The sequence below is a fragment of the Callospermophilus lateralis genome, chromosome 11 (assembly GCF_048772815.1).
Source record: "Callospermophilus lateralis isolate mCalLat2 chromosome 11, mCalLat2.hap1, whole genome shotgun sequence".
NCBI classification, from domain to species: domain Eukaryota; kingdom Metazoa; phylum Chordata; class Mammalia; order Rodentia; family Sciuridae; genus Callospermophilus; species Callospermophilus lateralis.
The window spans coordinates 643114-657097 of record NC_135315.1 but is presented as its reverse complement, the minus strand read 5'-3'; the positions used below and the strand labels follow the sequence as shown (position 1 = coordinate 657097).

General features: G+C 63.3%; 1 protein-coding gene across 1 annotated transcript in view; it reads right to left on the bottom strand.

Annotated features, from left to right (window-relative positions):
• Nucleotides 1-344: 344 nt before the first annotated feature.
• The window catches only part of Ogfod3 (2-oxoglutarate and iron dependent oxygenase domain containing 3), a 29391-nt gene continuing 15751 nt past the window's right edge, over nt 345-13984 (bottom strand). The window contains exons 7-9 of the mRNA XM_076871129.2: nt 5564-5717; nt 4726-4849; nt 345-702 (exon numbers count right to left, since the gene is read on the bottom strand). Coding sequence (XP_076727244.2) covers nt 566-702; nt 4726-4849; nt 5564-5717 — 415 coding nt within the window. The 3' untranslated portion in view covers nt 345-565. The remainder of the gene's footprint in view (nt 703-4725; nt 4850-5563; nt 5718-13984) is intronic.

Here is a 13984-nt window from a genome sequence, read left to right as displayed (position 1 = left end):
GGTAGCAGCCTCCTCCAGCATCAGGGTGCTGGGTTTCTGTTCTCGGGACTAAAAGGCTCAGGGCCACCTGGATCATCAGACACCCACTCGGGAAGCCGCTGCTCACCAGAACCTTCTGCAAGTCGCCATTTCTGCTTCTGCCTCTGGGGAAACTGCGGACCCTGCAGGTGTTCTCATCCAATCTGCCCACACTTCAGTGGGTCTTCAACAGGCCAACTGGTGTTTAAACTGGACCAGGCCAGGTGAACAAATCCGCCTGCCCAAGACAGGACTCCCTCCCCAGGCCCCTAACCTCTCCTGAGGCTCGCTGCGGACACAGCACCACAGCAAACACACAGAGCCTATGAGCGAAACCTGCTCCTTCACTTACAGACAGATGGAAAATTAAAACAGCGCAAATCAAATTTAAGGATGATCCATAAGGCACTCTGTGCAGAGGGACTGGGCTGGACCCAGAGGGGCAGGGCGCACACTCAGGAGGCCCAGGAGTGCCACCCGCCCGTGGCTGCTTCCCCAGAGGAGGGTGTGTGGACAGGCCCCAGGCATGATCCCAGGGCCCCACCGGCTACGTAAAAGCTGGGTCTTCGATGCTGTGGTCGGGGTTGCAGGTGAAGGCGATGGTGATGGCGTACCGGGTGCCCCAGTGGACCTTCTCCACCCGGTGCAGGTTCTCAGACCCCGAGGTGAAGAAGGAGACTCGCCCTGGGAGAAAGGAGGGGAGAGGTGACCAGAGGCCACAAACGTGGCCAGCAGGGTTTTCACACAACACAGCAGCATGACCAGTGAACCTGGCAGGACACGGGACAAGGTGGAGACACCTCCAGCTCCATACAGGGAAGGGGCTACAGGGGCCTCTGTGGCCGGGCAGACTGCAGAAAAGGCTGCGCCCCAGGAGACCCAGAAGCCAGACCACCTCCAGGCCCCCGCAGCCTGCCCACCTCCAGGCCCCCGCAGCCTGCCCACCTCCAGGCCCCCCGCAGCCTGCCCACCTCCAGGCCCCCCGCAGCCTGCCCACCTCCAGGCCCCCCGCAGCCTGCCCACCTCCAGGCCCCCCGCAGCCTGACCTCCTCCAGGCCCCCCGCAGCCTGCCCACCTCCAGGGACATCGCAGCCTGCCCACCTCCAGGCCCCCCGCAGCCTGCCCACCTCCAGGGACATCGCAGCCTGCCCACCTCCAGGGCCCCCGCAGCCTGCCCACCTCCAGGCCCCCTGCAGCCTGCCCACCTCCAGGGACATCGCAGCCTGCCCACCTCCAGGGCCCCCGCAGCCTGCCCACCTCCAGGCCCCCCGCAGCCTGCCCACCTCCAGGCCCCCGCAGCCTGCCCACCTCCAGGCCCCCGCAGCCTGCCCACCTCCAGGCCCCCGCAGCCTGCCCACCTCCAGGCCCCCCGCAGCCTGCCCACCTCCAGGGCCCCCGCAGCCTGCCCACCTCCAGGGCCCCCGCAGCCTGCCCACCTCCAGGCCCCCCGCAGCCTGCCCACCTCCAGGCCCCCGCAGCCTGCCCACCTCCAGGCCCCCCGCAGCCTGCCCACCTCCAGGGCCCCGCAGCCTGCCCACCTCCAGGGCCCCCGCAGCCTGCCCACCTCCAGGCCCCCGCAGCCTGCCCACCTCCAGGCCCCCTGCAGCCTGCCCACCTCCAGGCCCCCGCAGCCTGCCCACCTCCAGGCCCCCGCAGCCTGCCCACCTCCAGGGACATCGCAGCCTGCCCACCTCCAGGCCCCTGCAGCCTGCCCACCTCCAGGGACATCGCAGCCTGCCCACCTCCAGGGACATCGCAGCCTGCCCACCTCCAGGGCCCCGCAGCCTGCCCACCTCCAGGGACATCGCAGCCTGCCCACCTCCAGGGCCCCGCAGCCAGCCCACCTCCAGGGACATCGCAGCCTGCCCACCTCCAGGGACATCGCAGCCTGCCCACCTCCAGGGACATCGCAGCCTGCCCACCTCCAGGGCCCCGCAGCCTGCCCACCTCCAGGCCCCCCGCAGCCTGCCCACCTCCAGACCCCCCGCAGCCTGCCCACCTCCAGGCCCCCCGCAGCCTGCCCACCTCCAGGCCCCCGCAGCCTGCCCACCTCCAGGGCCCCGCAGCCTGCCCACCTCCAGGCCCCCGCAGCCTGCCCACCTCCAGGGCCCCGCAGCCTGCCCACCTCCAGGGACATCGCAGCCTGCCCACCTCCAGGCCCCCGCAGCCTGCCCACCTCCAGGGACATCGCAGCCTGCCCACCTCCAGGCCCCCGCAGCCTGCCCACCTCCAGGCCCCCGCAGCCTGCCCACCTCCAGGGACATCGCAGCCTGCCCACCTCCAGGCCCCCGCAGCCTGCCCACCTCCAGGGACATCGCAGCCTGCCCACCTCCAGGCCCCCGCAGCCTGCCCACCTCCAGGCCCCCGCAGCCTGCCCACCTCCAGGGACATCGCAGCCTGCCCACCTCCAGGCCCCCGCAGCCTGCCCACCTCCAGGCCCCCGCAGCCTGCCCACCTCCAGGCCCCCGCAGCCTGCCCACCTCCAGGCCCCCGCAGCCTGCCCACCTCCAGGCCCCCGCAGCCTGCCCACCTCCAGGGCCCCCGCAGCCTGCCCACCTCCAGGCCCCCCGCAGCCTGCCCACCTCCAGGGACATCGCAGCCTGCCCACCTCCAGGGCCCCGCAGCCTGCCCACCTCCAGGCCCCCCGCAGCCTGCCCACCTCCAGGGCCCCCGCAGCCTGCCCACCTCCAGGCCCCCCGCAGCCTGCCCTACACTGCATGAGTCCTGGGTTTTCCCACAGAAGTGCTGACTGAGCTTCTGGGGGAACAGGCCGGCTGCGTTACTGACATCTTGCCAAACTGGTGACAAAAGACCGAGTGAGGCCAGGACGGAGCCAGCTGAACCTCCCAGCCAGAGGGGGAGGCCTGCGAGGGGGACTGCGGCCACAGCACTGTGTCCAAGAGCAGGCCCCAGCCCCAGCCCACTGTGGGGTGATGGCAGAAGTGCTCACGGCCAGGAGCAAAGGGCCATCTGCAACCCCAGCAGCTCAGGAGGCTGAGAAAGGAGGATCGCAAGTTCTAGGTCAGACTCATCAAATTAGCAAGATCCTGTCTCAAAATAAAACAAAAGGCTGGGGACGTGGCTCAGTGGCAGAGAACCTGGGTTCAATCTTCAGTGCCAAAAAGGGGGAAAGTGCTCCCAGTGGGCCCCTTGTGGGGAGGGGCTTGGCAGGCCCCTTGCTGGGCCAGGCACTGTCCAGGCTGTGGCCAAGGACAGCCCAGGCTGCCCACCAGAGTGTAGGCAAGGGAGGAGGGAGGCAGCAAACGGATCAGGAGAGCGGGTACAGAGAGACGGTCCCTCACAAGGAGCCTGTGCCTGGCACTGAGAACACAGCAGGTGCCGGACAGCAGGATCCCACGGACAGGTGGGCGCCCCAGAGGCAGGACATGGCAGGCCAGGATCTGCTCACTTGGCCTGGAAGCTTCCGCCATGACCCCTAGGCTGCAGGAAAAGCAGTGTGTGTCCAAACCCCCGACACGAGGGGAAACCCTCTACTCTGTCCCTGCGGTGTGGCCTCCTCATGAGACCTCCAGCACCCCCAGAATGAACCCCAGCACCTCCCGTGGCTTCCCCCCATGGTCAGCCCCATGAAGGCGCATCCCTGGACCTGCCTGCCTCCCACCGTGCTGGCGTCCAACACCCACAGACCCAGGTGGACAGACCCAGCTGACCTTTCCAGGCTCAGCACAGGGCTGGCTTTAGGACTGGAGCTGCCAGCAAGGGTCACAGGCACCCCCAGGACAGAGCACCAAGGCCAGCCGGGCCCGACACACCTCCGGCGTGCCCACCTGGTGCAGCACGGCAGGCAGGGGCACTGTGGACCAGGTGGCTGCGGGCCATGGACTCAGGACCTTCTGCAGGTCAGGTGCAGGCCCACTGCAGGACACCTACTGCCTCCCACGAGAGGCCCCTATGGGCAAAGGTGTCCGCCTGGTGCTCCTTGTCCTTCTCAGAGCCCTGCCCTGCGTGCCGTGGTCCGCCTCTCTGCACAGGCACCAGGAGCCTCAAGGGTGAAAGAGGCCCCGGTCCCGGCCCCTGGAGCCCAAACGGCCTGGGGCCTTCTGGAGAGCAGAGGCCACCCCCACGGCCTGCGGTCCGTCCCTGCAGGCTGCTTCTCCTCTCTGCACGTCACTCAGGGCCCAGAGCCCCCTCCAGATGGGGGGACCAAGGCCAGGCACTGTGCTGCTCACCTTCCCAGGGTCACCCACTGAGCGTGGGTGGCAGCCGGGGGCACTCCAGCCACCCCTCACCCAGGGTTCTGAGGAAGGAGGTGGGTGGTGCCTCACGTCAGGCGGAAAGCCTCGCTGGACGTTTCCACTCACTCTCTGGGTGATGGAGATGGACACAGAGCCCCGCGCAGCCTTCACCTGACCCAGATCTCCATATCTGAGAAGGGCACTGAGCAGGTTCACACCCCGGGGGGTCCGGGACCCTGTGTGCCACAGTGATGCCACCAGGTGCCCGACTCTGCCACTGACCTGCAGTGACCTCAAGCCACAGACACTGGCTTCCTGGTGTCACAGCAGCAGGTGGACCTGGACACCCCCAGCATCAAGCCTAAAATACAGCAGGCGCTCTGCGAATGCAGCACTGCCCGAGTGTAGTTGTCCACCCACGGCCCACACACATGCACAGGGGTGAGGTGGTCACTGACTAGGCAAGGCTGACGTCCAGGCCCTGGCCTGCTGGCCAGCCTGTGTGTCCCACCTGCTCTTGGCTCCACTGTCCTGTTGGCCCCTTCCTCCATGAACACGAAGCGCCCTCCGCCGAAGTCCTCCAGGTAGTCGGAGAGATAGAGCAGCGAGGTGTAGTCGAAGGAGCCGTAGGTCACCTGCGAGGAGGTGGGAAGGAGGCTCAGAGGGAGCGCCCTTGGTGTCCGCAGGTCCTGGCCCCAGGCCAGTTTCTCCCTCCAGCGTGGGAACCTGCAGAGTGCACAGGGTGGTGCCGATCGGGGCCTCCCAGGCACCAGGCACCTGGGCAGCGTGACAAGCTGAGGCCTATCGAGGAGCTGGTGGGCAGGCTCCCGTGGGAGGTGCGACCAAACAGGAGGGCCGTGTCCAGAGGAGGGCACTTTGCTTCCCTCAGGTGGGGGCAGGCCCAGACTTTTTTCTTTTTCTTTTTCTTTTTTTTGGTACTGGGGATTGAACCCAGGGGCTCTCAACCACTGAGCCACACCCCCAGTAACCCCCACTTTGTGTGTGTGTGTGTGTGTGGTGCTGGGGATCGAACCCAGGGCCTGGTGCATGTGATGCACTCCACCAACTGAGAGGCCAAGGAGAGACCCAGCCGGGGAGGTGGGCAGGGCGCGAATCTGAGCAAAGGGAGCAAGGGAGGTGGCCAGGAGGTAAATGTTGGGGACAGCACATCACCTCTCATCTCTGTCACTGACACCTGGGAAACTGTCCCTCCACTTAGGGTGTGCCCTGACACCCCGGAGAGAAGGCCCAGAATGTCAGGACCTAAACGCTGCACAGCAGATGCCTGCGGCCGAGCCCAACAGCCACGCAGAGGAAAGCGGGCCAGGCCGGCAGCCCCCAGGGCCCACCTTGTCCACGTGTGCATGCCAGTACTCATCGTGAGCTGTCCGCGCCTCCGAGCTGTTCACGCGGGAAAAGAAGGTGGGCTTCGTCAGGTACAGCGAGGACACGCTGATGCCAAAAGCCTTGGCGATGGTGAGCTGCACCTTCTGCCGCACGTCCCTGCGAGGACACAAGGTGGCCTTCAGGAACAGCTCGGCCAGTCCACGGGGTTCTCTGGGGCCCCAGAGGTGAGGAGATAGCACAACACTGCTGGAGCCCACGGGCCAGTTCCCCCACCTGCGGTCCCAGAGCAGGCCCGGCCTGGAGGGGGTGGGGTCCCGAAGGCAGGAGGAGCCCTGCTGCAAGCCCACCCTGCAGCTGAAGACGCCACAGCAGCATCCAGGGGGACCCCAGGCCTCGAGGCGCATCTGACCAGCATCGAGGCTCCAGGCAGGGCAGACCCCAGGAGCCCCAGCTGGGAGAGCAGAGCGGGAGTGGGCTGGACAGGCTCACGGGTGACTCCAGTGTCCAGAACCAGACTCCACGTCACCTACACACCCACACCTGCCTGCACACCTACTACACACACCCACACCCTGCCTGCACACCTAGGCAGGCACACACACCCTGCCTGCACACCTAGGCACACACCCTGCCTGCACACCTAGGCACACACCCACACCCTGCCTGCACACCTAGACAGGCACACACACCCTGCCTGCACACCTAGACAGGCACACACACCCTGCCTGCACACCTACGTACACACACCCACACCTGCCTGCACACCTAGGCAGACACACACACACCCTGCCTGCACACCTACATACACCCACACCTGCCTGCACACCTACTACACACACCCACACCCTGCCTGCACACCTAGACAGGCACACACACCCTGCCTGCACACCTACATACACACACCCTGCCTGCACACCTAGGCACACACCCTGCCTGCACACCTAGGCACACACCCACACCTGCCTGCACACCTAGACAGGCACACACACCCTGCCTGCACACCTACATACACACACCCACACCCTGCCTGCACACCTACACACGCACACCCTGCCTGCACACCTAGACAGGCACACACACCCTGCCTGCACACCTGCGTACACACACCCACACCTGCCTGCACACCTAGGCAGACACACACACACCCTGCCTGCATACCTAGGCACACACCCTGCCTGCACACCTACATACACCCACACCTGCCTGCACACCTACTACACACACCCACACCCTGCCTGCACAACTAGACAGGCACACACACCCTGCCTGCACACCTAGGCACACACCCACACCTGCCTGCACACCTACACACCCACACCTGCCTGCACACCTACATACACACACCCTGCCTGCACACCTACTACACACACCCACACCCTGCCTGCACACCTACTACACACACCCACACCCTGCCTGCACACCTAGACAGGCACACACACACCCTGCCTGCACACCTAGGCACACACCAACACCTGCCTGCACACCTAGGCACCCACACCCTGCCTGCACACCTACACACACACACCCTGCCTGCACACCTAGGCAGGCACACACACCCTGCCTGCACACCTACGTACACACACCCTGCCTGCACACCTACATACACACACCCACACCTGCCTGCACACCTACACACACACACCCTGCCTAAACACCTAGGCAGACACACACACCCTGCCTGCACACCTAGGCACACACACACACCCTGCCTGCACACCTAGACAGACACACACACACCCTGCCTGCATACCTAGGCACACACCCACCCCTCCCTGCACACCTAGGCAGACACACACACACCCTGCCTGCACACCTAGGCACACACCCACCCCTCCCTGCACACCAAGGCAGAAACACACACACCCTGCCTGCACACCTAGGCACACACCCACACCTGCCTGCACACCTAGGCAGACACACACACGCTGCCTGCACACCTAGGCAGACACACACACACCCTGCCTGCACACCTAGGCAGACACACACACACCCTGCCTGCACACCTAGGCACACACCCACACCTGCCTGCACACCTAGACAGACACACACACACCCTGCCTGCATACCTAGGCACACACACCCTGCCTGCACACCTACTACACACACCCACACCCTGCCTGCACACCTACACACACACACCCTGCCTGCACACCTACTACACACACCCACACCCTGCCTGCACACCTAGACAGGCACACACACCCTGCCTGCACACCTACATACACACACCCACACCTGCCTGCACACCTACTACACACACACCCTGCCTGCACACCTACATACACACACCCACACCTGCCTGCACACCTACTACACACACCCACACTCTGCCTGCACACCTAGACAGGCACACACACCCTGCCTGCACACCTACATACACACACCCTGCCTGCACACCTAGACAGGCACACACACCCTGCCTGCACACCTACATACACACACCCTGCCTGCACACCTAGGCACACACACACCCTGCCTGCACACCTACATACACACACCCACACCCTGCCTGCACACCTACGTACACACACCCTGCCTGCACACCTACATACACACACCCACACCCTGCCTGCACACCTACACACACACCCTGCCTGCACACCTAGGCACACACACACACACCCTGCCTGCATACCTAGGCGCACACACACACACCCTGCCTGCACACCTACATACACACACCCTGCCTGCATACCTAGGGACACACACACCCTGCCTGCACACCTACATACACACACCCTGCCTGCATACCTAGGGACACACACACCCTGCCTGCACACCTACATACACACACCCACACCCTGCCTGCACACCTAGGCACACACCCACACCTGCCTGCACACCTACATACACACACCCTGCCTGCACACCTAGGCAGACACACCCTGCCTGCACACCTACATACACACACCCTGCCTGCACAACTAGGCACACACCCACACCTGCCTGCACACCTAGGCAGACACACCCACACCTGCCTGCACACCTACATACACACACACACCCCTCCCTGCACACCTAGGCAGACACACACACCTGCCTGCACACCTAGGCAGACACACACACACCCTGCCTGCATACCTAGGCACACACACACCCTGCCTGCACACCTACATACACACACCCTGCCTGCATACCTAGGCAGACACACACACACCCCTCCCTGCACACCTAGGTACACACACACCCTGCCTGCACACCTACATACACACACCCTGCCTGCATACCTAGGCAGACACACACACACCCCTCCCTGCACACCTAGGCAGACACACACACCTGCCTGCACACCTAGGCAGACACACACACACCTTGCCTGCATACCTAGGCACACACACACCCTGCCTGCACACCTACATACACACACACGCCCCTCCCTGCACACCTAGGCAGACACACACACACCCCTCCCTGCACAACTAGGCACACACCCACACCTGCCTGCACACCTAGGCAGACACACACACACCCTGCCTGCACACGTACATACACACACCCACACCCTGCCTGCACACCTAGACAGGCACACACACCCTGCCTGCACACCTAGGCACACACATACACTACTCCCTGTACACCTAGACAGGCACACACACACCTGCCTGCACACTTAGACAGGCACACACACACCCTGCCTGCACACCTAGGCACACACACACACACCTGCCTGCACACCTAGGCACACCCACACCCTGCCTGCACACCTAGGCACACACACACACCTGCCCGCACACCTAGGCACACACACACACCCTGCCTGCACACCTACATACACACACACACCCTGCCTGCACACCTAGACAGGCACACACACACCCTGCCTGCACACCTAGGCACACACATACACTACTCCCTGCACACCTACATACACACACACCCCTGCCTGCACACCTAGGCACACACACACACACACCTGCCTGCACACCTACATACACACACACCCCTGCCTGCACACCTACATACACACACATACACCTGCCTGCACACCTAGGCACACACATACACTACTCCCTGCACACCTAGACCGGCACACACACACCCACCCTGCCTGCACACCTAGGCACACACACACACACCCTGCCTGCACACCTACATACACACACACCCCTGCCTGCACACCTACATACACACACACTCTGCCTGCACACCTAGGCACACACACACACACACCCTGCCTGCACACCTACATACACACACACCCTGCCTGCACACCTACATACACACACACTCTGCCTGCACACCTAGGCACACACACACACACACCCTGCCTGCACACCTAGGCACACATATACACTACTCCCTGCACACCTAGACAGGCACACACACACCCTGCCTGCACACCTAGGCACACACACACACACCCTGCCTGCACACCTACATACACACACACCCCTGCCTGCACACCTACATACACACACACCCTGCCTGCACACCTAGGCACACACACACACACACCCTGCCTGCACACCTAGGCACACACATACACTACTCCCTGCACACCTAGACAGGCACACACACACCCTGCCTGCACACCTAGGCACACACACACACACCCTGCCTGCACACCTACATACACACACACCTGCCTGCACACCTATATACACATACACTACTCCCTGCACACCTAGACAGGCACACACACCACTCCCTGCACACCTAGGCAGGCACACGCACACACACACACACGCACACACCCCTGTCTGCATACTAGGCACACACACACCCCTGTCCATATACACATCACACACACACACCCCGTCTACATATACACAGCCTTCATGAATGTCACTCCCACCACAGGAATGAACACTTCTTTCCAAGATGGCAGAGTGCATACACACCTGTCTACATACACACCACACACACCTCTGCCTGCACACCTAGGTACACACATGCACAGGCCTACCTGAGCTCACAGCTATGCACTTTGTATAAACCTGTGTATAGCACATGTACACACACACGTGCACACCTTTGTGCATAGTACATGCAGAGGTACACGACACCCACACCTGTTCTGTGCACACACAGCTGCAGGTGCATATGCAGGTGCGCACATATGCATGCCAACCTACATGCCCACATGTGCTGCCCACATGTGCTGCCCATACACACACCTAAGAGCACCTGCGTCCTGAACCTGCTCCAGGCATTTAGCCTAAGAGCAGCTGCACACAAGTCCTTGCACATTTCCAGACCCCACGGCTCCTTCAACGGGGTGCCACAGGCCAACAGTGCTCCTGGACACAGGCTCCCACCGGGGGCCGCATCACGCCCCATTGACTCCTCATCTTGGAAAAGGAGTGTTCTCCCCCAGGCGGGGGTGACATTCAGCTGTGTGGACTGCCTGTCACATCAGGAATGCTTCCAGCCTCCACTAGGCGGACAAGTGTGTACCAACATCTGTCACCAACCACGGCACAGGAAGGACTACAGGAATGTCGTGTTTGGCTGGCTTAACTTTCCTGATTCTTGTTCACCCTCAGGTACCAAAGCTTTGCAAACAGCATTGGACCAAATTCTGGACTCAATGAAAGACCTGAACGTCTGTGATATTCTCCAATCCCATCTTCAAACCAACGTGTCTCCACGCAGCACTGGCCAGCCGGCTGCTCTCCCAGGACAGATGCTGCTCTGCCCCAGACGGCAGGTCCTGCTTCTGTCTGCAAGCCCTGGCCCTCTCCCCCCACCCCTCCCATGGCCTCTGCAGGCACAGGCAATGTCACCCACCCCTTCCGTCTCAGAGCCCTGCTTCTCAGTGTCCATCATGGTGGCTGCTGGCTACACAAGGACACATGCTTCTGCCCTCAGTCCTCCTGGTTCTGCTCAGGGGACCACAAAAACCCCTTGATGTCCACCAGAGGAACAGCAGTGAGAAAACACTGGACTAACCTGGGGACCGAGCCCCCTGTCCCTGCCCGGCAGCCAGGTAAACTGGAGTACGGCAGGTGCCCTGAGGAGGGCGTGTCCTGGCAGGAACCTTGCCCAGCACCTGGCACAGCAGCCCAGGGATGCTCTCGGGGACTGTCCTGCAGCTGTTGTCACACAAACAGCTTTCTCCTCTCCGCAGCTGGGCCAGGTTCTGCGTGGGACCCTGAGAACCCCCAGCAGCAGCCACTTTTGCAGCTCTCCCTCCCTGTTCTCTGCAGGCCTGAGAGATGCCCAGCCAAGGTGCAGCAGGACATGACACTCGGTCTGCTCCCCTCCCTCCGCATACGCATGTTGTTTCATGTGATTTGAACTCAAGATATCAAAGTGCTACTGTACACTTCCTGTGTAAACAGGTTTACGCACACCAGCAAAAAGCACACTGGGCAAAATAAACAAGTGAGGGCCAGTGGCCCAGCTGGTCATCTCAGAACAGTCACAGGCTGGGCCCTGGGTGGACCACACACAGGGCCCTCACACAGGAGCCACGCACCTGCTGGTCACCTGAGGACTGTCACGGCCTGGGCCCTGGGTGGACCACACACAGGGACCTCACTCAGGAGCCACACACCTGCTGGTCACCTGAGGACAGTCACGGCCTGGGCCCTGGGTGGACCACGCACAGGGACCTCACTCAGGAGCCACACACCTGCTGGTCACCTGAGGACTGTCACGGCCTGGGCCCTGGGTGGACCACGCACAGGGACCTCACTCAGGAGCCACACACCTGCTGGTCACCTGAGGACAGCCACGGCCTGGGCCCTGGGTGGACCACGCACAGGGACCTCACTCAGGAGCCACACACCTGCTGGTCACCTGAGGACAGTCACGGCCTGGGCCCTGGGTGGACCACACACAGGGACCTCACACAGGAGCCACACACCTGCTGGTCACCTGAGGACAGCCACGGCCTGGGCCCTGGGTGGACCACACACAGGGACCTCACACAGGAGCCACACACCTGCTGGTCACCTGAGGACAGCCACGGCCTGGGCCCTGGGTGGACCACACACAGGGACCTCACTCAGGAGCCACACACCTGCTGGTCACCAGAGGACAGTCACGGCCTGGGCCCTGGGTGGACCACACACAGGGACCTCACTCAGGAGCCACACACCTGCTGGTCACCTGAGGACAGTCACGGCCTGGGCCCTGGGTAGACCACGCACAGGGACCTCACACAGGAGCCACACACCTGCTGGTCACCTGAGGACACCCATGGCCTGGGCCCTGGGTGGACCACACACAGGGACCTCACACAGGAGCCACACACCTGCTGGTCACCTGAGGACAGTCACGACCTGGGCCCTGGGTGGACCACACACAGGGACCTCACTCAGGAGCCACACACCTGCTGGTCACCTGAGGACAGTCACGGCCTGGGCCCTGGGTGGACCACGCACAGGGACCTCACTCAGGAGCCACACACCTGCTGGTCACCTGAGGACAGTCACGGCCTGGGCCCTGGGTGGACCACACACAGGGACCTCACACAGGAGCCACATACCTGCTGGTCACCTGAGGACAGCCACGGCCTGGGCCCTGGGTGGACCACGCACAGGGACCTCACTCAGGAGCCACACACCTGCTGGTCACCTGAGTACAGTCACGGCCTGGGGCCTGGGTGGACCACGCACAGGGACCTCACTCAGGAGCCACACACCTGCTGGTCACCTGAGGACAGCCACGGCCTGGGCCCTGGGTGGACCACACACAGGGACCTCACACAGGAGCCACACACCTGCTGGTCACCTGAGGACAGCCACGGCCTGGGCCCTGGGTGGACCACACACAGGGACCTCACACAGGAGCCACACACCTGCTGGTCACCTGAGGACAGCCACGGCCTGGGCCCTGGGTGGACCACACACAGGGACCTCACACAGGAGCCACACACCTGCTGGTCACCTGAGGACTGTCACGGCCTGGGCCCTGGGTGGACCACGCACAGGGACCTCACACAGGAGCCACACACCTGCTGGTCACCAGAGGACAGCCACAGCCTGGGCCCTGGGTGGACCACACACAGGGACCTCACTCAGGAGCCACACACCTGCTGGTCACCTGAGGACAGCCACGGCCTGGGCCCTGGGTGGACCACACACAGGGACCTCACACAGGAGCCACACACCTGCTGGTCACCTGAGGACAGTCACGGCCTGGGCCCTGGGTGGACCACACACAGGGACCTCACACAGGAGCCACACACCTGCTGGTCACCTGAGGACAGCCACGGCCTGGGCCCTGGGTGGACCACACACAGGGACCTCACACAGGAGCCACACACCTGCTGGTCACCTGAGGACAGCCACGGCCTGGGCCCTGGGTGGACCACACACAGGGACCTCACACAGGAGCCACACACCTGCTGGTCACCTGAGGACAGCCACGGCCTGGGCCCTGGGTGGACCACGCACAGGGACCTCACTCAGGAGCCACACACCTGCTGGTCACCTGAGGACAGCCACGGCCTGGGCCCTGGGTGGACCACGCAC